The sequence below is a fragment of the Gopherus flavomarginatus genome, chromosome 3, assembly GCF_025201925.1.
Source record: "Gopherus flavomarginatus isolate rGopFla2 chromosome 3, rGopFla2.mat.asm, whole genome shotgun sequence".
NCBI classification, from domain to species: domain Eukaryota; kingdom Metazoa; phylum Chordata; order Testudines; family Testudinidae; genus Gopherus; species Gopherus flavomarginatus.
Window position 1 is genome coordinate 161,289,225 of NC_066619.1, and position 27,112 is coordinate 161,316,336.

General features: G+C 41.9%; 1 protein-coding gene across 9 annotated transcripts in view; it reads left to right on the plus strand.

Moving 5' to 3' along the window:
• Positions 1 to 27,112, plus strand: part of AFF1 (ALF transcription elongation factor 1) — a 188,568-nt gene that overhangs the window by 17,156 nt on the left and 144,300 nt on the right. The window contains exon 1 of one of the 9 annotated variants that reach the window (XM_050946784.1): positions 16,599 to 17,014. The exons of the other annotated variants lie outside the window; for them this stretch is intronic. Within the exon in view, the coding sequence (XP_050802741.1) occupies positions 16,998 to 17,014 (17 nt within the window). The 5' untranslated portion in view covers positions 16,599 to 16,997. Of the gene's footprint in view, positions 1 to 16,598; positions 17,015 to 27,112 lie in introns of those variants that run through there. 9 annotated transcript variants of the gene reach the window in all.

Consider the following 27,112-nt stretch of genomic DNA (forward strand, 5'->3'; position numbering starts at 1 on the left):
AGCAAGCCACAGCCAGTACTTGGGATTGTAATTGTGTGGGGTTTGTGCTTCAGCATCAGAAAAATATTAATCCAGTTAAAAAAGAATCGGCCTCTGAGTGAAAGCAGGAGGCAGTGTGATTGGCTGCTTGGCAATGCCCCTAGGGGAAATATGGGGCAAGACCCCATTTTGCTGAGAAGTTATTGGTGGTTTGAGGAGTGCAGCTTGGCATAATATTGAATGCATAAGGAAGGCTAACTCATTCCTTTGAAAAGGTCATTCAGTGACCTGGTGCTGAGAACCCCTTGGCCAATGAAAAAGGCAACTGCATGTCTGCTTCAGCTACTTGGAAACACAAACATAATGTTTCTGACCCTTTTCACCTCAGAGTGAAAAGGAATCTCCAGTGGTGGTAAACGGTGGCAATTCTTGTAAACAGAGCTGGGAAAAGACCTTTTAATTAAGACGGCACTGACTCTTGAGAAGTGAGAGTGAGGGTGTGTATATATGCTTTTTATTTTTTTAATCCATTACATTATTAATACTTAAGTATAATGAGATGTTTGGAAAAATTGGTAGGTGCATGTATTTGACCTACTTTTTCTGTGTATAAACAAATACTCTTATTGTGAATATGTTATGGAAAGGTTACCTGTATACTTCCTTTAATCAGTATTTAATAAAATGGATTACACTCATTCCTCAAACTAGGGACATGGGTTGGATTCTCTTCCTCTCTTCTTTCCCTAAAATGAGTGGATGCTTTTAAATTTAAATAATCTGACCAGTGGTATAACAAGGACCCAAAGGATCCTGGTACAAGAATAAATTAGGGCCCCTCTTCCCGATTCTGAAACCCAGTCCCACACATCCCCAATCCAGCCCCCCCATTTTCCTAGTTCTGCTCCAGCTTCCCAGCTCTACCCAATCCTGCCCCAAGTCCTCACCCCAGCTCTGATCTAGTTCCTTAGCACTCCCTCCCCCCAATCCTCCCCACACCCCTACCCCATGCAGAGCGGACAGTGCTTTTACCTTGTACTCAGTCTTGCAGGGAGGGGAGAGAGATCTCTTGTGTCTGGGGCCCTCCATGCACCCCTGGGTGTTGCAGTACCCTCTATGCCCCGCCCATGTATCTATGACTAAGTGGGATTTTTTGGTAATATTTGTTGTGATGCCTATGTGTTTCTCAGTTTCCCCTATACTTTGCTTGGCTACGTGGTAGGGAGGAAAAGGACTGTTTGCTCTCAGGGCAGGCTAAGAGACATAGGTGTGTCTCACTTAGCTGCCTGTGGAGATGTGATGGGCCATTAAAAAAGGACTGGCCAAGGTGGACTCATATCAGTAGAAAATCTGAGAAGATGATGCAAGGACATTGACACCTAGCAACCAAGGACCCAGAGAAGGGGAGGATTTCCCTGCCTCTCAACAGGGAAGCTGAGCAGAGACCCCAGCTCGAGAACAAAGGGGACTGGGAGGCTTAAGGTGGGGGAATAAATGTAGATTCTGGAAGAAGCAGAAGCTCTCACTTGCGAAGGAAGGGGCGAGAAATTCAGACCCTGAATACGGAGTTCACTCCAGCTTGGCTGGTGAACTGCTCTGGTTTGACCAGAATGGATGATGCTAACTGAAGGACTTCCAGTGCTATGTTCCAGCTGGGTAATAAACACTCCTGTTTTGAAGACACCACTTGAGTATCACTGCAAATGCCAGGTGCTGTGCATTAGTCCCTGAAGGGTGTAGAAGTCTCTGACCAGGAGTCTGCTCAGTTGGATTTGCGAAGCAGCACGCGCAGCATGAAGCAGGAGTGCTCATCCCCAGGGGTTCAGTCTGAGGAGGTGGTGAGTCCACGTGGCCCACCCTGAAGGAAGAGTGTGACCCAGTCGAACCTGGCACATGAAAGGGGTTCCTCCCAGAGAACTGCCCCAAAGCTGGGGATATAGCACCCATCCTGTGGATCCGTGACAGCATCCTTGCTGGCTGCTCATGGCCAGAAGGGTCCTCCATCCCAGCCACTCCCCTGCCCTGGGGGATTACCCATTCTCCCCTGGTAGCTCCTCTCTACTGCAGCGTGGATCACCTTTTACCAGGCTGGTGATGGTATGAACGGGGATATGTGTGTGCAGCTAGATCCAAGCACTCGTCATAGTTTATCACCTGCAGCACAAGCACAGACAGCCCCCCAACCCTGGACACCTGAGTTCTGTCCACTGGAGGCAATCCATATACATGATCCAGTTACATCTACAGATAGTGGATATACAGAGTCGTGTATGCCTGGGTACTATCCAGTGTGCCAATTGGATTGGTTGGGCCCGCATAATTGCATGGGCCCTGGTGGGAAAGCACCATTTATGGCACTGAATCTGACTTTGCACTAGATTGACATGTCAAGTTGTTGGATTCTGTCTGAGCAAGCAATTGTGTTTGTACAGCACCTAGCACAATGGGGACCTGATCCTGACTGAAGTCTTTGTTAATTTTTTTTTATTTATATTGTATTTGGTTTTAGGTAGTGATTACCTTTATCAGTTTATTCTAGCAGCTTGGTAACTAAGGACAACAAAGATGTCCAAGGATTTTCTTACCCAATTTAGAGAATAAGTGAGCTTTTTTTTCTTCTACTTGATGTTCTTAAATGTTAAACAGGTATCACTGTAAGATCCAAGAAGAAGTAGGAAGAGTCATTTAAAAATGATTGCCTCTTAAACTGCATAGGAAGTGAAAATGAGTAACTTAAAGAATGGCCTCCAGAAATTCTATGAACAACTTGGATAAAACCTGCAGATGTTTTCAGGAAAATAAAAAGCAGAATTTTCTAGATAAGTAGGCTGTAAATAAAGTACTGTCTGATACATGTCACAAGTCTGTATAAACCGAGGAAGGCCAGGATGGGTCAGTACTTGAATGGGGGATGATGGTAGTGGTTAGTGATTCATTAGCTGGTACTTTCCCTTTGAGTCAGCACCACTCCAGAACTCCAGTGTGGTATTGGTGGTACTGTGCCTCTGATCTGGAGGTGTCTCTTGACCACCTCTATGCTCTATTTTACGCTGCCCCTTGTGCATGGAATGTCCAGCTAGCATTGATGTGACGTGAGTTTCTTTTTAATGTCCACCTCTGCCATGATGTCTTTAAAATGTTGACCTATTAAAGAAGGTTAGGTTAAGGGGCAGAGTGGGATATGTGTATGCTTGATGAAAGCCCATGTTGTCGTATGGGTGTATTTCATAAAATATAATAAAAAAAAAAAGCTGGAAATGTCTGAGAATTTGAAAAATGGATGGTAACAGGCCAAGAATTACTGTGAAGATTGAACCTGATAATATTCTAAACAAAAAGAGCTGTCAGCCATGGTTGTAGCTGTTTCCCATAATGTCCCACTGACTCTCACCAGGCATTCTAGGGTTCTGAGTGACACCCAATGACAATCCTGAAATCTTATTGTATAGACATATATATAATACACACGTGCGCACACATTACATACAAAATCTATATTGAGATTGCAAAGTTAAAAGTTAGGAAATATCAGCATTAACGTTGCCTGTGAAACTTTACTGTGACCTCCTTGTATATATACATTGCAGGTGATTTAAATCACCAGATGGAAAGCCTCGATTTAAATAATCCATTTTGATGTACTTTTCCATTTGTACTTCAGTTATTTTTCTAAAGAACAGTGTATTCTCATTGAGTGATATAACCATTATAACACGTTGATTACAACTAAATAGAGCCTTTATACAATTTGGTAGATCCTTTTGCTATCTAGTAAGGTACACTATAACTATATACATTTATTCATGCAATTGTATAGGATAATAATTTCAGATTCTTATTAATTGTACACTTTTAGGGCTTGTCTACATCAGAAAGTTGCAGCGCTGGTGAGGGAGTTACAGCGCTGCAACTTAGGAGGTGTACACATCTGCAGGGCACCACCAGCGCTGCAACTCCCTGTTTGCAGCGCTGGCCGTACTCCCGTTTTGTCTCGGGTGTAGAGGATCCAGCGCTGGTGATCCAGCGCTGGTAATCAAGTATAGACACTTACCAGCGCTTTTCTTGACCTCCGTGGAATAAGCAGGTATCCCAGCATACCTGAGAAAGCCTCTGGTAATCAAGCTGGTCTCCTTCCCCGGCTTGCTCTCGCGTTCCCCGAACCCCGAGCAAGCAGGTCTCCGTCCCTGCGGTTTGCAGGGTGGTTCCGGGAACGCGAGAGCAAACCGGGGAAGGAGACCAGCTTCGCCGCGGTTTGCTCTCGCGTTCCGCGAACCACCCTGCAAACCGCAGGGAAGGAGACCTGCTTGCTCGGCGGTTCGGGGAACGCGAGAGCAAACCGGGGAAGGAGACCAGCTTCGCCGCGGTTTGCTCTCGCGTTCCCCGAACAAGCAGGTCTCCTTCCCTGCGGTTTGCACGGTGGTTCGCGGAACGCGAGAGCAAACCGCGGCGAAGCTGGTCTCCTTCCCCGGTTTGCTCTCGCGTTCCCCGAACCCGAGCAAGCAGGTCTCCTTCCCTGCGGTTTGCAGGGTGGTTCGCGGAACGCGAGAGCAAACCGCGGCGAAGCTGGTCTCCTTCCCCGGTTTGCTCTCGCGTTCCCCGAAACCCCTTGAAGCCGCCCAACAGCGCTGCAGTGTGGCCACATCTAACACCACTTGCAGCGCTGGTTGCTGTAAGTGTGGCCACTCTGCAGCGCTGGCCCTATACAGCTGTACTAATACAGCTGTAACAACCAGCGCTGCAAAATTTTAGATGTAGACATGGCCTTAGTATGTTAGCTAATTAACTTTTTGCTCATGATTTAAGTCAAGCTGCATTAGGATCATAGAAGACTAGGGTTGGAAGAGACCTCAGGAGGCCATCTGGTCCAACCCCTTCAACCCCCATTTCAAAGCTGGACCAACCCCAACTAAATCATCCCAGCCAGGGCTTTCTCAAGCCAGGCCTTAAAAACCCGTAAGGAAGGCGATTCCACCACCTCCCTAGGTAACCCATTCCAGTGCTTCACCACTCTGAGTGAAAAAGTTTTTCCTAATATCCAACCTAAACCTCCCCCACTGCAACTTGAGACCATTGTTTCTTGTTCTGTCGACTGCCACCACTAAGAACAGCTGAGCTCCATCCTCTTCGGAACCCCCCTTCAGGTAGTTGAAGGCTGCAATCAAATTCTACCTCACTCTTCTCTTCTGCAGACTAAATAAGCCCAGTTCCCTGAGCCTCTCATAAGTCAAGTGCCCCAGCCCCCTAATCATTTTCATTGCCTTCCGTTGGACTTTTTCAAATTTGTCCACATCCTTTCTGTAGTGTGGGGCCCAAAACTGGACACAATACTCCAGATGTGGCCTCACACGTCCTCAGTAGATGGGAATAATCACTTCCCTCGGTCTGGTGGCAATGTTCCTACTAATGCAGCCCAATATGCTATTAGCCTTATCATAGAATCATAGAATATCAGGGTTGGAAAGGACCTCAGGAGGCCATCTAGTCCAATCCCTTGCTCAAAGCAGGACCAATTCCCAACTAAATCATCCCAGCTAGGGCTTTGTCAAGCCATGCCTTAAAAACCTGTAAGGAAGGAGATTCCACCACCTCCCTAGGTAACCCATTCCAGTGCTTCACCACTCTGAGTGAAAAAGTTTTTCCTAATATCCAACCTCAGCCTCCCACACTGCAACTTGAGACCATTACTCCTTGTTCTGTCATCTGCTACCACTGAGAACAGTCTAGATCCATTCTTTTTGGAACCCTCTTTCAGGTAGTTGAAAGCAGCTTTCAAATCCCTCCTCATTCTTCTCTTCTGCAGACTAAACAATCCCATTTCCCTCAGCCTCTCCTCATAAGTTATGTGCTCCAGCCCCCTCATCATTTTTGTTGCCCTCTGCTGGACTCTTTCCAATTTTGCCACATCCTCCTTGTAATGTGGGGCCCAAAACTGGACACAATACTCCAGACTGTTAACTCATATCCAGCTTCTGGTCCACTGTAACCCAGATCTTTTCTGCAGAACTGCCACTTAGCCACGATCCCCAGCCTGTAGCCATGCATGGAATTCTTCAGTCCTAAGTGCAGGACTCTGCACTTGTCCTTGTTGATCCTCATCAGATTTCTTCTCCACTTTGTCCAGGTCATTCTGGACCCTATCTTTACCCTCCAGCTTATCTACTTCTCTCCCCCCCGCCCCTCAGCTTAGTGTCATCTGCAAACTTGCTGAGGGTGCAATCCATCCAATCACCCAGATCATTAATGAAGATGTTCAACAAAACCAATCTCAGGACTGATCCCATGGGCATTCTGCTTGATACCTAGACCGCTGCAAATTAGACATTGAGCTGTTGATCACTACTCATTGAGCCCGACAGTCTAGCCACCTTTATAGTCCGTTCATCCAATCCATACTACTTTAACTTGCTGGCAAGAATACTGTGGAAGACCATATCAAAAGCTTTGTTAAAGTCAAGGTATATCATGTCCGCCGCTTTCTCCATATACACAGAGTCAGTTATCTCGTCATAGAAGGCAATCAGGTTGGTCAGGCATGACTTGCCCTTGGTGAATCCATGTTGACTTTTCCTGCTGACCTTCCTCTCCTTCAAGTGCTTCAAAATGTATTCCTTTTGATTTTTTCCAGGGACTGAGGTGAGGCTGACTGGTCTGTAGTTCCCCAGACTCACCTTGTTCCCTTTTTAAAAGATGGGCACTATATTTGCCTTTTTCCAGTCCGGGACCTCCCCCGATTGCCATGAGTTTTCAAAGATAATGGCCAATGGCTCCGCAGTCACATTAGCCAACTTCCTCAGCACCCTCAGATGCAGCGCATCCGGCCCCATGCATCTGTGCATGTCCAGCTTTTCTAAATAGTCCTTAACCTGTTCTTTCACCACTGAAGGCTGCTCACCTCTTCCCCATACTGTGCTGCCCAGTGCAGCAGGCTGGGAGCTGACCTTGTCTGTGAAGACTGAGGCAAAAAAAGCATTGAGTACTTTAGCTTTTTCCATATGATCTTTCACTAGGCTGCCTCCCCCATTCAGTAAGAGTTCCATACTTTTCCTGACCACCTTCTTGTTGCTAACATACCTATAGAAACCCTTCTTGTTACCCTTCACATCCCTTTTTAGCTGCAACTCCAATTGTGCTTTGGCCTTCCTGATGGTAACTGGAATTTAATTAACCACACAGCAGCATGTAAAAAAATCATTTTGTATTAAATAAAAGAACCTGAAGTGTTTTGCATACATAAACTTCTTATATAAAAACATGTCACATTTACAACTAAATTATAATTATATGATATAATTATATATTTTTGTCTTTAAAATATTTTGTATTAAATTCAAATATAAGCAGGCTTATTTTAAAAAAAGAAACATAATGTAAATAAAGTTATAAAAATATTTAAATAATTCCAATTTAAATAAAATTATTATTTGTATCCACTCTAATGCACTGTGATACAGTCTCTTAACTATGTGATCATATATCTTTTCCACGGAACACTGCCTCATTCATGCACAGGGTATATGGCGTTCACTTAATGAGCAGCTGTTCAATATTTTGTGTTCTCCTCGTTGTTCAGTGTGTGACCCCATACCTTATTTACTGCACATGATTCAAACCCTGCTCTAAAGACAGACTTATTAATTGTTTCATGGGCTTTTCTGTGCAGCTCATTGTTATACTATCTGAGTACTTCACAAACATTAATTCATTTTCACGATACCCCTGTGAGGTGAAGCAATGCTATTATCCTTATTTTACAGATGGAGAGCTGAGGCAGAGAGATGAAGGTCAAAAGTTTCCACTCATTTTGAATGCCAGTTTGAGACAACAAGGACCTGATTTTTCAGAGTACTTAGTATTGTATAGCACAGATCATACTGACTTCTTTTCTATCTGTAAGTGCTCAGCACTCTTGCAAATCAGATCCTAGTGTGTCAAATCAGGCACCTAGAAAGTGTGGAACACACAAATAGGGACCACCTGCAAAAAGTTTAGATTAAGGGGCTTGCCCAGCATCACATAGGATTTCTGTAGCAGAGGCAGGGATAGAATCCAGTTTTCAAGGGTAGTGTTCAACATAACACTGTTTTCTTCTTCTGCCGTTCCCTGCCTTGTTCACCACACACCTTGCAAAAATTAGACAGGTGTCTTACAAATAATAGCCTCCTTTCCTAAACAGTGTGATTCATCCCTATAGCAGGTCCATCTTGTGCACTGAATGAGGTAGACATCCTGTGGAAAAATAGTGTGTAATCATGTAATTAAAGACTATATCATAATGCAAATGCACGAAGAGGCTAAATTAAGGTTGCACAGCCAACCTCCATTGGGGCATTTCCTAACTTTTGAGTGCTTGACTTATGTACTTTTAATAGAGTTCTTTTAACATGGTTTTTTATGTGTAATTTCCTAGGTTTTTAAAAGGAGAAAGCAAAAACAGAAATCAAATCATATGGCTTTATATTGACACCAACATGGGTCTTCAGCAGAGTTGGAATCTTTAGATCTACCACACGGACATCTGTCACTTAAGTTGTTGGAGTAACCGATAGTGATAGTAGGTTGTCATCCTCTGTGGCCCAGCACTAGAGGGGGATATTAGAGAGACTATTTGTCGGTGGGTTTCACACACACTTGCTGACAGTAGAGAAATGACAAACTCAGAAATCATTAGTTCTATTCCAGATTTTGGAGGGGAATGTGCTCTAGTGAACACACAGTTTGTGCCTATTCCTCCTCCCTCCTTAGCTTGACCTCTTCTGCTGCATCCCCTTAAGCCTTTTCCTCCCTGCTCCCAGTCCCAGTCTCCTGGCATTGTCAGTCCTAGTTCTCCCTTTCCCTGCTTCTCCCCAGTCTGTTTCTCTTTCCCCCTCCTCCCACTTACATTCTCTGTCTCCAGTGGCTCCCAGTCTCCCTCCTTGGGCTCATCATCTAGTTCCTTTCCCCTGACCCCATAGCTCCTTGTCCCAGTCTCTTAAACCAGCCACTCATGGTTCTCCCCTTGCACCTTGTCTACTTGTCAGATCTGTCTTCTCCCACCCTCTTCTTTCCTCCTCTTTGGTTCTCAGTCTCTGGCACACGCACTGCTTCCCAGTGCCTGTTTCTGGCTCCCTAGTCCCAGTTTCCCCCTCTCCAGGGCCCTTGTTTTAATATACACCCTCCCCTGCCCTGTGACGTTCCCCAGGGTGGCAAGGAACCTCACCAATTGCCCTTAGCGTGAAGCAGCCTTGTCTGTGCTTGCTGTGGATCAACTCCCTGAAAACAGCAGCCCCTGGCAGTACAAGCAGTCCTCCACAGGGCTTGCTTTCAGGCACACATCAACTCCCGAGGCCTCGGATCCTTCCCTGCAGTGTCCAGGTCCTTATCCACTGGACACTCACAGAATTACCAGGCCCGCTGTTCCCAAAGGAACGGAAAACACCAGCTTGTAAGATTCAGCTCAGGACCAGCACTTAGCTTAATGCCTCAGCACTGAGCTGTATTTATAGTGAAACAAGGATACATTTATTGTCCAGTAATAATAGACATTTCATAGAAGTGTAGGACTGGAAGGGACCTTGAGAGGTCACTTAAGTGATAGTAAGTAAGAATATTAGAAATGGTTACATATGAAACAATCATAACACGCTTTCTAGAGACTAAACTTAACTAACAGGTGAACCTCCCATCTAAAGAAGTTTTATCTGACCAAAGTTCTCCCCAGTGTTTTTAGTTAAGCCTGATTGAGACATTTTTTTCATGAAGCAAAATTGCTGTGTTTGTATTTCCTTGGTGAAGAGTGCCTGGATGTTTTCTCTGCTTCCCAACCCTTTGAAGTGCACCTCCAGTTAAGGTTCTCTCCCCTGCTGCTTTTTTCCTGTTAGAGTCTGTCTGAAGTTCTGAGTATCCTTTATTTGCATTCAGCTCAGACTGGTGATAAGCCCATAGTGAAAGAGACAATTTACATATAAACAGATGAATAAACATCTGTCTGACATAAAACCTGCTTTTCACCTTTGCTGGTGATCAGCACCTTGATACAAAGACTCTTAAGAACATGTAACTCCTTACTCGATATTTGTATGTATATGTCACAGTGATATTGATGTCCAGTGTGACACCTGCTTCCATTTGAGACCACGTTACATTCTTTGGTGAATTAGACTGTACACACAAAACTCATGAGATTCCAGTAGCGTGTCCCCCCTCCCTTTTTCCGGTTGGCTTAAAGAAATTCTTGAGTCACAGTCTCCCAGGTCTGGTTCTTGTCCCCAGGAAGCTTCCTTCTGCCTGGGTCAAGACCTGAAGAGAGACAGCCTCACTGCTTTCTGTTTCAGTGCCTTAACCTAGTACGGTCCATAGCAGCCGAAAGCTGCAGAGATTGTCCTTCTCATGTCTTCTAAAGCATGCCTAATGCAGACAGAATCTTTGGAGACCTTAGCTACTAAAAATCTAGCAGGACTCTACTGGGCAGATAGCAATTTTTCCAAGGCATGTAACTTGGCTGAATTTGGGTGGATTTTCATAGGGATGGCAACAAACATATCCCTGACAAAAAAGGCCAGCCTTGCTGCCAAATTTTAAATCCTTGGTCCAGAGCATAGGTGCACTAGATCTTCACAAAGAGGTCACCAGAATTTTTAACATGGGTAAAATGTATTTTTCCCTACCTTTGCTCCCAAGAATGTCTGAACTGTTTTAGCTGAAAAACTTTTTTTAAAAAATTAACCCGAGGCAAACACAGGTCCAGTTTTACAAACTTGAAAAGAGGGTCTTATAATGGGAAGCGACTGGTTACCAGCTCACCTTTTGTATGGCATTTGACTTTTCAGTCTGTAAGCTTTTATGTTCATGGATGATACAGAATAAATAATTTTTAAAAGAGGAAATTTGCATTGCTTGGTTGGAAGTTATTGGCTGTTTATAGCCAGGAAAGAAGGTGATTTCCACTGGCCTCTTCCCTGCTCTGTTTCCATTATGCAAATTGCTTCCAACATGGAAAGTGCTCATGTGGCCCGGAGAATGAAAACATAAACAACAAATCATTTTCTTTAACTAATTACATCAGTACGTCAGGCTTTTATTTGTATTTTCTTCCCAGGAGAAGAATTCAGTGACGTGTAAAAGAAACCTGGTAGTATTATTTTTTATTATTATTATTGCTTATGAGTGTTCTTCAAATGAACTGATAATAAAAGGGATTTAACACTGTTTAAAATTGATCACAATATGTCAGTTATATTAACATTTTGGCCATCGATTTCCGGAGGGGGTTAGCCTAGATGACCATCTTGGCGAGGGGTTAGACTAGATGACCCTGGCAGTCCTTTCTAATCCTATGATTCTATGAAATACAATACCTGATTCAAGTAATAAAAATATAAATTTCTTTTCATATATTTAAGCATTTCATATAGTATGCAGCACTGCTGTCCATCAGATCTATAAATACAACTCAGCGTAGCATGTTTCATTTTACAGACCTTTAAATGCCATGATATCAAAGAATGTTAGTTTATGCATATCAATATTCAGAAAAGACGTACTTAAGACTGGAAGAAAATTGTATCTTAATTCTTTGATGCCACATATCTATGGAGAAGGGTGCTTCTTGTCAGCCTACAGGTTTGCCTAGAATTTTTAAATATACATATTTGAGTGAATGTGAGTGCTCGTTAAACAAGGGGAAATAATAGAGGTGGTTTCAACTAGGGGCAGAGTAGCCCGGTACTGTGAAAAATGCCCTATATGGCTCTGCCTGTATTCCTTCAATCTGACCTGAATCACCATGTTTTCCCAGTCCTGGGCCTTTCTTCAGCAGATTTGAAATAGATCTGAAGGAAAGGAAGCTGGTCACATAATTTAGTTGTATCTCTCAATCCTGAGGGGGGGAAAAAAAAGCGTTATCAAGTTTGATACACACCCCCACATGTGTACTGGAAAATAAATTGTCTTTGGTCCTCTGTTTAATTAGGAAAGCTGGCTTTTAATTAAAGGTGACTGGTTGTTCCTGCTTATCTTAGAAGTCGTGTTGAGCCACTGTTTGTTTCCTGGAGGAGAAGGATGGTTTTGTGGTTGAAGTAGCTGGAGTTGTGAACTGGTATGTTCTAATCCCAACACTGCCACAAAATGGCTGAGAGACAGACATTAGGCTACTTGCTTAACAACTTTTTGCCGCAGTTTACCCATCTGTACAATGGGGATACTTCACTGACTTCCAAGCAGGTAGTGGGACTTAATCAGGAGTAAAGCTTTTTGTAATATTTAGATGAGAGCCACTACAAAAGAGTGCAATAAACTATTCCCTGTAGCCTTCAATTAGCCAGAAAACAAAGATTTCTATGGGTATTAGCAGAAATCCTTTGCTTGCCATTAGAATTCCTATTTCATAATTATTTGAGGACTATATCTTACAACTAGGATACTGGAAAATTATTTGGGTTTTTTAGCATGGGGGAGAAAGCCCAATAAAATTTTTAATATTTTTAACAAAAGATTTGCATGGTGCAATGACTAAAAATCCAACTGATTGGTAGATTTTGACTAATGTTAACAGTTCATTATTATTTACTGATATTATGACAGTCCTAAATGTGAACTGAAGTGCTATAAAAGCAGCAAAGAATCCTGTGGCACCTTATAGACTAACAGACGTTTTGGAGCATGAGCTTTCGTGGGTGAATACCCACTTCCTCAGATGTATTCACCCACGAAAGCTCATCTCCAAAACGTCTGTTAGTCTATAAGGTGCCACAGGATTCTTTGCTGCTTTTACAGATCCAGACTAACACGGCTACCCCTCTGATACTTGAAGTGCTATAAAAATAAAAACAAAACTCATTGAATGTAAACCACCCACTTGAAACCTACTCCTGCCCCAGTCTATCACATTTCCTTTAAAAAAGATAAAAAATCTTTTCTCTTTGCAAAAAAGATGCATACAAAGAGATGAAACTGAATGTTTCACACACAACTTTCAATTTGCAAGTAAACTGAAAATGATAGATTTCCACCCCCAGTTTCTTTTCCTGTTGGAGATCTCAGGTGTTATTTGTAACGATAACTCCTGAGGACAGAGCACGTCTTTGGAAAACCCCAACCATACTTTGGGCACTACTGCATTCTAAATAATGATAATGGTGTGTTTAATTATTAGCATTTTTTGGTTATATTTAAAAACAAAAGTTCCTTTCACTGGTTAAGCAACTTCTGTTCTCAAATTCCGAATATTTTTGTCCTCCACATCTTTTCTCAGGCGGAGGGATGAATTGTTGGGGGAGGAGTGATGGGAAAACTTGAACGTGGATGTGTATTGTTGTTGCCCTAATGGAATTAATTGTACTGACGCCCAAGGCTGGGTGCATAAGGCAATGTGGAGGACTGTGCACAGGGGTGAGAGTGAGGGGGTCTTGAGTCCTTCTGCTGGCTCTGCTAACTGACTTACTGTGTGGCCTTGGGCAGCATACATGGCCTTTCTGCCACATCCACATTTTAGAACTAGGGAAACTAAGGCTATGTCTACACTAGCACTTGTGTCAGTAAAACTTTCGTTGGTCGGGGTGTGAAAAAACACACCCCTGACTGACACAGAGTTTCACTGATAAACGCGTCAGTGTGGACATAACCTTAGTTTCCCTACTCCCCTCCTGCCAAAATAGCTTCCACTGCTTATTGGGGGTGGTTTGGGTCTGCTGACAGAAGATTTCTCTCTGGTTAGCATAGAGCAGCTACACAAGAGACCTTACAGCCTAATACTACTTACCTCACTGGGGGATTGTGTGGGGTTAAGTAATTTATTTGCTCAAAGCACTGCAGACATATTAAGTCCAGTATTTTACAGCACTTAAAAAAATATGTACAAAATGTGGTGAAGCATGTGCCTGACCTTTACATTAGCTATTGGCCTTCATGGCTCTGAAACTGGGGGAGAAGTTGTATTTCTTTCCCAGCTGATGAGCTGCCAAGGCTCAGTGGAGTATTTCACTGGTGGCCTCACGGATAGAGCCTTGCGTTGGGACTGAGGTGACCTGGGTTTTGTTCCTGACTTTGAACTGGCCTGTTGGATAATCTTGGGCAAGTCACTTCATCTCTCTGTACCTCACTTATTCCATTTGTAAAATGATCCTGACTTCCTTTGTTCAGTGCTTTGAGATCTACTAAGGAGTAAAGAGATAAGCAGTATTATTACCTGTACACTTTACAACATGTTCAGCAGTCCTACCTAACCTCTTTGCACCCTCTTGGGGGAATTCTACACCACTGTGTGCGTGCAGCATCCATGTCTGCCGCAGATTTCTTTGCTTCCTTGTAGAAAAATGACTTTCTAGCAGGGAAGCTGCAAGAACAGCCATGCACTCCTCCCCAGCAATGTGGAAGTGTCGTTTTGGGCACCCATAGCAGCTGGCAGAGAGGTAAATTACTGCAGGGAGAAGGGACGGGGCTGGGGACTCCCCCCCACCAATGGTGAGTCAGATCCAACCCCCGTGCATCTATACCCAGGCCTTCCTGCCGAGCCTCACTCCTTGCATCTGGAACCCTCCTGCACCCAGCTCTCTCCAGCCTCATCCTCTGACCAGTGGCTCTTACCTGTTCCAGGCTCAGCTGCTAGTTCCAGCTGGACCAGGGGTGGGGGAAGAGCACATTTCCCCTGTATGGAGCAGCCAGGCCCAGGTTAGACCCATACCCAGAAACCTCCCTGCTCTGCACCCCACACCACGTCCTCCCGCCATCATTCCTCAGCTCTGGGGGTAGAAGTTACTGTACGGGGAGCTGCTCCAATATCCACCCCAACCCCTGTGCATTGGCCCCCCCCGATGCCCAGACCCCCCCGGCACTCAAACCCCCACCCTGCCGTACTCCCCGCCCCCTCCCCCCACGAACCCCACCTCCTGCATCCAGATCCCTACCCGGATCACAGCCTTGAGTAAGAAAGCAAAGTGCAGACATTGGGCTGTTAGGCATCCTGACTTGCTGGGGATATTACAGTGTAGGCAAGGAACTGTGCAGCCTGGAAAACCCCGGATCAGCCGGGGGAGAGGTGTGGGGCTCAGCCCAAGAGAGGTCATGGCTTAGGAGCTGGGAGCCTTAGTAGGTGCCCTTAGTGAACCATAAGGGGGAAGATATAGGTGCAGTGCTCTAGTGCTTTTTTGTAAAGGTTGCAGTACTTGGCCCAACTGACTACTGAGAGTGACATACAGCCAAAATCACTGTGGCTGTCAATTTTTAATGTTCAACACAGACCTTGTTAAAGTGTTTTCAAGTGGGGCACCCAAAAATCACTGCTGTCTGTCTTTTTAACATTTAGGCCCTTATTTATGTATAATGTGAAAAACTATATCATCTACCTCCTCCCCAAATATAAACCCTTCATAATCAAAAAGAACTGTGCACTCTTTTTTTGCTCAGACTTTCCAAAAATTCTTTCTCACGTTTGATCAGAAATGGAAAATTATTTCTGCTTGAAAGTTATATGCAACTGAGAATGGGATAGAATGGAAACTACTAAGTGTCCGTTAACATTTTAACAATTGCTTGCATTTCTGATATGTTTTCAGTCATCCATTTCAAATTCTGTCCAGTTCTAAATATTTTTATATATAGTTTTTGTTGCAAATGGTGAATTTCCTGTTTTTCTAAGATACTGTATAAATAAAACTTTCTCAGTAGCAGCTCAGTCTTTCAAAGCACTCTTTTGTTGTTGTTTAATGTTGGAAATACATAAATATCAAGCAAATAGTTTTGTTATGTTAGAGCTGGGTGTTTGTGTATGCACACTCTGCTGTAGGAGATTGTAAGGATCTTAAATATATTTGTGACTGCTGGATTATGTGTTTGAATTATTGGTTGAAGGGAATTACTGAAGTAGACTATTTTTATAATAGTTTTAAAATATGTCAGGAAGCACCCAGAGCAAAGGGCAGGTACTACTTTTTTGCTTAACAGGTACACAAATCAAGGTCTCAATAAAGCATTGTGCGCCATGGAACATAAATAAATAAAATAAAGAATAAATAAAGAAAAATCTATATTTTGTCGTAATAGGAAAGAAAAAACGTTTTTCTCTAATTCTGGGATCCCACCTGCAACTTATATTATGTATCCAGTTTTTAAATAACTTACATAACCAGTCCAGAAAGAGAGATTGTTAATGTTTTTGTTTTAATGTGATCCATATCGCGCTCAGAGTGAAAGCCTTTCTCTTGTTGTTGGCTTTCAAAAAACTTAAATGACAGTGAGGAATTCATGCTAGACAGTACCTCCCCTCCTCCTGCTCTCTAGTCAATATTCCTTTGCTCTGCCCTCTTTCTCCTCATCCCATTAAACACACTAATTTATGTCTAGAGTGCCAAGCGGCAGGTAACCCTGTGTTCTAGCTGTTGTGTTTGTAGGTTGTTGGGGCTCTGGCACCGATCCATTTAGGAGCCTGCAGGTGGAGTCTTTGGCAGAGAAAACAAACGTGCATTTCATCTGTGATAGGCTAGTGACCCGGGCTTATTCTCTTCTTATCCAATCCTCCAGTTTTCTTGCCTTGACAGAATAACATGTCCATTTAAGGAGGTGGATTGTACCATGAAAACTTTATTGAAAAAGGGGTAGGTCTGGGCTGTTTAGGCATCTGGGACTAGTGCTGGAAAAAAGGCTTCTTTTCTGAATAAGAAAAGCAATTTACACTGATGTGTTACAGTAATGCTGTGAGCTTTTTATGAAGTGTTAAACTTTTAAACTGGAATTGCTGAATCTGGGGAGCTGAAAATTCAGGAGTTGGTTAAACTCCCTCTAGATTTGGAATGCATGAAGCCAAAGGAGGCCCTGAATGCCCGGATGTCTATCAAAATTAGTGTAATCCAATACTGAACTAGAGAGACTTCGCTCAGGAACCTGTGTCTTTGGGAGTAGGGAGTTCAGTAACATTTTGAAGTGGGTAAATTTACAGAAACCAGGAAACGTATCAGCAAATGGCAAATAAATTTTTGACAAGGGGATAGGGAGGGCAGTTGGGGGAAGGGGCTCATGGACAGAAGACATTTGCCATTATAAACTTCACTATGGCTGCCCAATCAAGGTAAGGAATTAAATTCACTTTTACCACTCTAGGGGTATTTTAATGTCCCCCAGTTGTTTTACTGAGCAGCATCGTCCTCTGTTATAGATTGCTAGCCAGTTTAAAAATCGGATTATGGTAAAATGTATCTTGATGACAGTCCTGCATGGTGTGGCTTTTTAAGGTTAAATGCAGTATATCTTTTCAGGATAAACTTGTGAATGGAAAGTTTCATGAAATACATGGAGTTAATAACTCGTTATCAAAGCAGCAAGTTTATCACTTCCTTCGTTATCTCCTTTGTGCACTCGCTTCTTTTTCTTCTTAAGCTGCATCTTCCAAAAAAAGGCATTTATGGTAGCTTATATAGGGTGAGAGCATGTAAAAGGTGTCTGAGCTGTATCTATATTACAGTTGCACTTGTTTTCTTTCCTTGGTGTGAAAAATTATCAGAATAAAATGGTAGGAGGTTTGTGTATGTGAATCTGCTGAGTAGGCAAAGGCTGAGAATGTGCTGTGGGATTGTGAAGGGGAGAGTGTGAAAAAGAATAATTAACTCTAGTTGCTGTCACTTGAGTGCCATTGAAAGAAATCCCAGCAGACCTCCCAGCCTTGGGTAGAAACACCTTTTTGTACTTTAAAAAAAACAGCAACAAAAATAGTAGCAGCAGCTCTCAGAGCACCCATTTTACATTTTGTGGTTAGAAAAAAAAGAGTGTTATTTATATCAGATTTTCAAACTCGGTGTTTTGGGTGTTGCTGCTTCTTAACAGGCTGAAATGGTTCTATTAGGAAACCTCACAACTCAGTGTATCTTTTACCTGCCTTCTAACATTTATACTGCAGTGAGGGGCATATTAGAAATACCTAAGTGAGAAACTTTTACAGTGGGATAGTCCCAGCACAGCCCCCTCCCCCCAATGGTGGCATATCTAAACTGAAGTTTGGTCCTGGCAGCATTTCTGACTATTGTACTCTTTCCATGATTTGAGACCAGGAACTGATGAAATTGTCAACTTCATGGTGGGGAAAACACTGAGGCTTTGGGAGCTGGGAATGGAGGTGGGAGTTCCTTATGAGCCGCTAAACTATTTTGGTAGCTAAACATGTCTGTCTGTCTCTGTACAATACGGGGTTCTGTCCTTCAGAAAGTACATTACTTTGCTAATATACAGACGCCTTCCTTTCCACTTTTTTTCCTCTGTGCGATCACTGACCAGTATGATTTACAGGTCTGCATTATCAGTTCATTGCTTTAATATGCCAACATGCTGATGCTAGATCGTCTCTCAATCTTAGGGCCTCTAGCTGGCCTTAAAGCATGGCTTAATTCCAAGTTCAAGGACATGCTTGTAGTCCCAGTGGTCACACTGTAATTTTTTGGGGTGATTATATGGGAAATAAATAAGGGGTTATATGGGAAGTAAATCTGTGTCTAACTCCTGGCCCCAGCAAACTGGCCGAACAAGGACAGCATTGGAGTTGGTGATGGATATCTGGTGCCCTATAAGAGAGGCTTTGGGTTTCCAGAACTAATGTGGAGTGCTGAAGGAACAGGACCGTGTTAGTACTCAAATGGTGAACTCTAGGGTATGTGACTGGGTACTATGAGATGAGTGAACTGTGTTCTTCCCAAGTCTGCCATGTCAGAGTTGTGCAAATTTTCTTCTCCTGTGCTGAGCTCTAAGGCTCCCTGCCATAAAACTATATCAAGCCATTTCAGCACAGCTTATAAGGAGGCAACCTCAACACACCATGGAGAAAAGTGTTAGTGTGATTATGGACATCTCTTGGGTGGGCGTAGGGGGATCGTGGCTAGAACTTAGTTTGTGGAGTGGAAGGGATGTGTCTCTGTTTCGGCAGCAGGAGTTAGACATGTCATCTTACTTGACGACATTGTGGTTGTGATATTATTTCTGTTTGGGTGATATTGGATAACAGTGATTTCTATCCTCAATGCAGACATTCTGTGGTCTCCTACATCCTCTTCCCCTTTCCTTCGTTTAAGTCCTGGTGTGCTGCACTGGGATAAGAGAGCGCTCTCAAAGAAGGCTACTTTTGAGGGAGACAATCGCTGAAAGCTTTCCCATGTTAGATAGCGTTTAAGGACAGAAGACAGATTATTTTCTAAATAGGAGAGGGAGTTTATGAAATCCAGGGCCACAGACTGCTTTTTCTTTGGTATGGAGGGGGGGACAGTGAATCATGGTCAGTATTATTTTAGAATGTATCTCTTACCCTGGATTTTCCTTTCTTTTTCCTCGGTGAGAAGATTTCATGGGACATGTGAGGTGTGACAGTGCAGTGAAGGGCTTGACATCATGAGTGGTTTTTGTTTTTTTTAAGTTTGTGCTTCAGTAAGTGACCTGGGTTTCATTGGAGCTATTTTTGCCCACGGGCACAAGTCTGTTAAGAAATGAAATGTATCACATGGCCATATGTGCAAGCAACTTCATATTTGGGAGGATGTTGGACAGAGAAATGGGATTGGAAACCAGAGAACTCCTACATTCTAATCTGATCTGTGCTGCTGGCTTGTTCTGTGGCCTTGGGCAGCTCATTGAACTTCTGTTTCTTCATCAGAAACCTCATTGGGTGTTGTGAGCATTATTACGATGCTCATCAGTGAAAAGTCAGCATGTGCCAAGAGGTACCACAATTATTTCCTATTCTAGTTCTTGAGAGGTAAATGTAGTGTGTTGTAACTCTTTGGAGATGCTGAACTTTTTAACTATGATCACTGTTATCAATAAATATGTATATACAGTCCTGAAAAGTGGCTGGGGGCGGGGGGGAGAGTTGCCCACTGGTAACTTTCCCTGAAGAACAAGAGTAAACTAAGCTACTGATTTCTATATAACCACCTTTTTTATTTTTCAAGTTTCTAGCCTAGATGCTTCAATGCCTTGGCTCTTCATACTTTTCCTAAGTGTCAGCAGAGTAAAACTGACAAGACTCTGGTCAGTTTCATGGCTGTTATTCAGGAGCCTGTGACCAGGAACAAAATTCATTAGAACCAGGTCAAGTTCACTCTTGGTTTAGTAAAGCTGTGATATTCGTCAGACACCTACTAGCTGGAGACTGATGTGAGCGATACAGCAAGACCCCAAGCATGGTCTGGGGATAATACTCTGTAAGAATCCCACCACTCTCCTCCGCACCAGCAGTTGTACCTGGGGCTGTCACTAAGATGCTGCCTCTTAACCTAAATATCTGGGCTTGTCATCTCTTATATGGGCTTCTGGCTAGTAGATTTAGGTCCAAATATTCGAAAGTGTCTTAAAATTTTAAGTGCCTCCGTTTTTTGGACATCCAGCTAGAGGCATCTTGGATCTGTGTGGGGCTTTTTTTTTGTTTGTTTGTGTGTTTGTTTTAATTTTAATTTTACTTTTTGCTTAAAAGATGCTCAAGTTGGGCACCTGGAAGTTGAGGCACTCAAAACCTTTTGAAAAACTAGGTCTCATTTCTCAGACCAGTAGACGTCTTGTAAATATTTCAAGCCCTGTTTGTACAGCTCATTGAAACTATAAATTGCTAAGAATTCTGTATTCATTCTTTTTGTCTTGCACAGCCATATTCCCAAAATATGAAGTTATGAAGTGTGAAAGAGTTTTTCTCCCTAAGTGTTGTGTGTCCGTGTGTGGGGGGATCAGGGGTGAACTGCATAATACCTAAAGGATGTTGTGAAGCACCACTGCAAACAAGATTATTTGTGAAACAGAAGCTATGTTTGAAAACTGGTAAAAACAATTTCTCAGTCTTTGTAAGTACTCAATATTATGGCACTGTCATAAAAAAGGGGAATCAGTAGGCATGAAATCTGAGTATCCCACAGGTCTGTCTTTTCTGTTGTATCTCAGGATGTTGTTTCTACTGAGTCAGCCATGCAGCGAATGAAACAGACACACTGACCTGGGAATCTCTCTGCTCTCTGTCTCCTAAAACCAAGTCAAATCAACCCCGCTCTTAAAGGAGATTAAACATGATTATTTCTAATAATTTCAGTTGAAAAACTTCTTTACAAGGCGGCCACATTTTATTTGCATGTGGTGTTTATTCTGGTGAGAATGCTGCTGAGAAAATGTTTCTGCTTTTTTGTTTTGTTTCTGTGCATTTTTACAGCCTTCTAAAGGCCAGGTCTGAAACATGCCCATAACTTGCCTATTTGATGCAAATGTGTCCGTTTCATTCTTCTTCTCCATACAAACTGATACCATCTATCTGTCTTGCCTTCGTTCCACAGTTCTCTTCACACACAGTCTGGAATTGGCACTTTCCGCTTGAGGTTGCACCAGAGATAAGACTATTATAGATGCTGATGCTGTTCCTCACTTTATACCCTTTCAGATATTAATTAAACAAAATGTTGTATAGGAAATCTCTCTACAGAAAAATCCATTCTGTTTAGACATTAACATTTAAAAATATATATACAGATTTCTATAGGTTATGTTTATGTACTGCAGAAGGCCCCTTTTATGCTGTACTTTTAAATTTGGGCAGATATAATCAGTTTTCGTTCCATAATCATTTAACCATAAGGAAGAAAAGGGGAATTTCAGCAGTGAAGACTAGAGTCGGCTGAATGATGGTAGATGTCAACTCTGAGATAAGGTACTAAGGTGGATAGGTAGGATGCAGCTAATTTGGGAAGGGCTTTGACAGGAAGAAGTAGATCCCCTGAAGGTGATGCATCCAGTACTAGACTCCAGTCTTGGAAAGATTTACACCCATGCTTAACTTTGAGCATGTGAATAATGTGTCGTGGAACTCAGTGAGGCTGTTTGGCAGCTCAAGGTTAAGTATGTGTGTAAGTCTCTGAAGGATTGGGCCTCTCTGTCCGCCCTTCTAGTTTTCATGTTTTTTGCACACAGCTTTCTTTTTTATTCTTTCTTCAGGGCATTTCTCGATACAGAGAGTGTTTAAAAAGTGGGTACCTTGTTATGCTGCGCAGATACTGAAAAATGTTTATTTCACTGCCTTGTACTGCAGCCCAGGTGCACTTGACTATTTAACAGCTCTTGGCTGGCAAGAGGAGGTGGGAGGACGTGAGGAATACTGCAGCAGGGTTGTGAGGTTGGGGAGGCACTTTGCCAGTCAAGAGGCAGCATTTTAATGCTGGCTACAATACTGTACTTCTTTACAGCACCTTCTAATGTGAATTCATTGAACTAATCATGGTCAAACTGATATCACTAACAGAGTTCAGATAGGCAGGCTTTTGTCACAGGTACGATATGATTCATGCAAGTATGTTTGTACTCTGGGCTGGATTGGGTGTAGGTGATGTTTAAATGTAATTTTGTGCGTTGTCCTTTTTAGTTACACTAAATAGAATCATTTACTAAAACACATAACAATTCACAAGATTAGGTTCGTTTTTGTTTCTGCAGCGTTAAATATCAAGTGATGTGGAAATCATGTTCCTGCTTTAATTTTTCCTTTCTCCAACCAATACGTTAATATTTAACATGCGTGACAACAAAAGAGTCAGTTCTCAGAACTATAAAGAAATCTGTTTCTGCATTCTGGCATAATTTTGCTTTCAGTTAAAAACACGCACAGCCAGGAAGAACTCTTGAGTTTGTAACCAGAAGTCCTCATTTTAAAAGAGCCAGTAGAGTTTTTAATTTAAGTAATTTTTTTTTCCTTTTTTTTTGCTTGGAATATTGTATGGAGTGAGAGCAGTAAGCAGCAGATGTGTTTAATTTATCACAGTATGAATCTCTCATGTTGCAGTTGTCTTAGCAGCTGGGATGTGTGTGCATTTTATACATAATATTAATTACAAAGTACCCCTTTCCTCCTCCCTAGCTGAGATGCTCAGGTCACTGCATTTACAAGTATATCAATCCCTACCATCTCATGTTTTAGTGGTTAAAATTGTGGTAAAAAGATTTTGATGTCAGAATAACACTAGATTTCTCTTTGGAAAGAATTTTGAATATAGTACTCTGCTTGCAGTCAGTCTGAAAGAGTCACTTGTAGAAAAATAACCTAAGTTTTGCTGGAATAGCTATGTCAGGAGTGTGGAAAAAAATCAAACCCGTAACCAACGTAGTTATGTTGAGGAAAGCCCTCCTGTAGATGCAGTTACAGCAGGAAGAAAGCACTTTTGCCAGTATAGTTTATTATGTTTGGGGGATGGGGATAAACTATACCTGCAAAAACATTCTTGGCTCCGTATAAGCTGTATCTGGCTCCTCTATAAGAGTTTCTATGCAGAGAAGGCCCTGTGTCCTTAATATCACTGACAGCGCAGAACTCTTCTGCACAAAGTTCTTCTGAACCTTGATTTGCCCTTAATTCTCTTTAGACTGGGCTTCCTTGGCTGTCCAACAGTTTACCCACTAAAGGAGTAAAGTCCCCCAGTTGTAGTGAAAGGCCATTCATGCTTTCTCTTTTTCCCGTCCCGTCCAACACACACTCAGGCATGATTGAGTCTGGAAGGATTTTTTTTTTCCCCATGCAGATTCTGACTGGCTGCGTTGCTGGCATGTCACAGAAGTTGAGATGACTCTCAACACTTTTAGAAACTCTAATTTTTTCATTACTCTTCTTGTCCAGGAAGGGTACCATTTTTAGATAACAGATGCAGTATGTAAATGCATACATTTAATTGGCAGCTTTTAAAATGCTTGAGAGCGACAGATATTTTCACTACCAGAATTAATTTGGAACAATGAGAAGCTGTGAATGAGCCACAGGGAATGGATCACATAATGATTACCTGTACTGCTTATTCCCTTTGGGGCACCTGGCATTGGCCCTTGTCAGAAGACAGGATACTGGGCTAGATGAACCTTTTATCTGACCCAGTATGGCCATTCTTATGTTCTTGTGAGATCCGGTTTTCCTTGTTCTTTTTGTCGTCTTGTCTTCGTTTCTTCATATTTCCCCCAGGTTTTCATTGAGTCTCCCAGTTTTAGATGGTACTCAGGATCACAATTTTGCAGGAAGACAGGGAACACTATCAGTTTAAAAAAATCATTTTGTCAAAAGTTAAAGGTAACCCCAAAGATTACTGTAAATTTAAGATAAGATGAAAAAATGTTATATTATTTTCTCTTATTTTTAAATGTGTTTGCTTTGTGTGAATTTGAAAGGACTTTTATCCCTTGTTTCACTCTTCCCTCTGGTGTTTTCCCTTATTTATGGAGGACTTTCACACAGCTACAAGCAGAATCCAAATAATATATAGATTGTAAAATCACAAAAACTGGCATGGAGCTCAAGGGCAGGTAGAGTATCAGAAACTACTTCACCCCGCTCTTCTTTTTTCTGTCTTTTTTGGTTGACTAGCTTTCAGTATGTCAGTGCTTTAGGAAGGGATCTGTTCTACTCAACAATCCTGTTCTATACAAGTTAGATTTCTGAAATTACCACATAATGCCAGCCTGTTTAGCTTTTCAATTTGCTTTAGAGCATCTGTATTTTGTTAGCATTCAGCTAGTTGTATTTCAGTTGTATGTGGACTACAAGGTTTTGAAAATCCAGGTTTTTTTGGTGGAGGGCGGTGAAGAAAGGGAATTGGGGTTCTATATCTGTTTGGGGTTTTTTGTTTGTTTATTTGATCAGTTTTTTCATGATTAGAGCTTTTATATCATTCTGAAGTATTTACATAAACATAAAATTACATTTAAAGTTTTTAAATACATGAAACATATGATTAAAAATTTAAACTACTCTAAAGCGTTAAAAGGGAAGGGATAAGACCCTTGAGGCTCTTATGTCTATTTGGAAACAGTAAGAGATTTTTATGTAACTAAAAAAAGTGAGAACAGACGTTTGCATGGCACTGTTGTAGCTGGTGTTGCAAGATATTTACATGCCAGATGCACTAAAAATTCATGTCCCTTGATGCTTCAACCATCATTCCAGAGGACATGCTTCCATGCTGATAATGGGGGTTCTGCTTGATAATGATCCAAAGCAGTGCGGACTGATGCATGTTCATTTTCATCATCAGAGTCAGATGCCACCAGCAGTAGGTTAATTTTCTGTTTTGGTGATTCAGGTTCTGTAGTTTCCACATGAGAGTGTTGTTTGACTTCTGAAAGCACGCACCACACCTCATCCCTCTCAGATTTTGGAAGGCACTTCAGATTCTTAAACCTTGGGTCGAGTGCTGTAGCTATTTGTAGAAATCTCACATCGGTACCTTCGTGTTTTTTCAAATCTGCTGTGAAAGTGTTCTTAAAATGAACATGTGCTGGGTCATCATCCACAACTGCTATAACATGAAATATATGCAGAATGTGGGTAAAACAGAGCAGGAGACATACAGTTCTCCCCCCAAGGAGTGCAATCACAAATTTAATTGACGCATTATTTTTTTAGTGAGCATCATCAGCATGGAAGCATGTCCGCTGGAATGGTGGCCAAAGCATGAAAGGACATATGAATGTTTAGCATATCTGGCACGTAAATACCTTGCAACGCCGGCTATAAAAGTGCCATGTGAATGCTTTGTTCTCACTTTCAGGTGACATTGTAAATAAGAAGCAGGCAGCAGTATCTCCTGTAAATGTAAACAAACCTGTTTGTCTTGGCGATCGTCACAATAAGAAGTAGGACTGAGTGGACTTGCAGGCTGTAAAGTTTTACACTTTTTTTTTTTTTTTTTTTTTTTTAGTGCAGTTATGTAATCCTCCCCCTAAAAACCTGCATTTGTAAGTTACACTTCCCTGATAAAGAGAGTGCACTTCTGTACTTGTATGAGGTGAATATAAAAATACTATTTCTTTTGTTTGTCATTTTTACAATACATATATTTGTAATACAAATAATAATAAAAAGTAAGCACTGTGCACTTTATGTTCTGTGTTGTAATTGAAATCAATATTGAAAATGTAGAAAAACATCAAAAAATGTTTAATCTCCAATTGGTATTCTATTGTTATAAGTGCATGAGTTAACTGATTGATTGACAGCCCTAGTCAAGGTATGCAACAAGCAAGAAAGATGAAGGAAAGGAAGACTATTATTAACATTACCTCTTCCTATAACACTAATAAACGTGTTAATTAAGAACAAGTGTTGAGGTGAAATGTTGCTTATGGCAAGTCATTTCTGAAACATTACCTGTTCTAAAATCTAGTGGTGTGTGTGTGTGTGTGTGTACATGCATGCACACATACATATGTTATGTGCAAAACACATTTTCAGGTCTTAGGCCTTTCGAAGAAGAAAAGTTGGTGTTCAGTTCATTTATAGCCTATTAGAAAACTAGTTGCAACCAGAACTAAAGGAGGGTTATTAGGTTTAAGTAAACTCAACTGACCACAAAAAGTGAATCCTTCATGGCATGATTATGAATAATAGTAAGGCTGCAAGAATCTGTGTGCCATAATGTCAGACTTAAGGGCCCTGATCCCGCAAATACTTAGTCATCTCTTGAAGTTTAGCCACTGTAAATAATCCCATCACATTTTTGCTGGATCAGAGACCTAACTTGTAGGCAAGCTTGTATGTGTGTGTGGGGAGGGATGGAGGAATGTAACCATGACCTCTTCAACAATTTCCAGCTTTTCTCTTGTTTCTGAAGATGGCTCTGAGATCTTCAGTCAGGCCTCAGTTCTGTAAAGACCTATTCATGTGCCTAATTTAAGCATATAAATAATCCATTCAATTTAACACAATGGAACTACTCACCTGCTTGGAGTCACGCAGTTGCCTATGACTTTGTGGAATCAAGACCTCAATGAGTAAAAAATAGAAAGACAAGACTGTGACTTAATGAGCAGAAATTAAACTGAAAGTTGGCTCTTAGACCACATCTTATGTTTCCGAAGCATGTGAATCAGTTTGATTCATCTTAATGAAGTGAAAAGAGTAACTTATGCTCAAGCTAATTAAATAAACTGAATAAAGTAACCCACGGTAGTTGTTACATTTCTCTAATTATATCCCTTTTTCATAGTCTTTACGTTGATGGGCTTAATCTATATGTAGGAAATGTATTGCTTTTCTTTTTTCACTGAGCCATGATCTGCTTCACTTTCCTGGCTGTGCATTTCACAGCCAGAATCTTCCTTCTGTGATTTTAAAATAATTATTCAAGCACTGGATAACTGGAAGTTAATTTGATAACGAGAAGAAAACCTTCTCGGTGTCCAT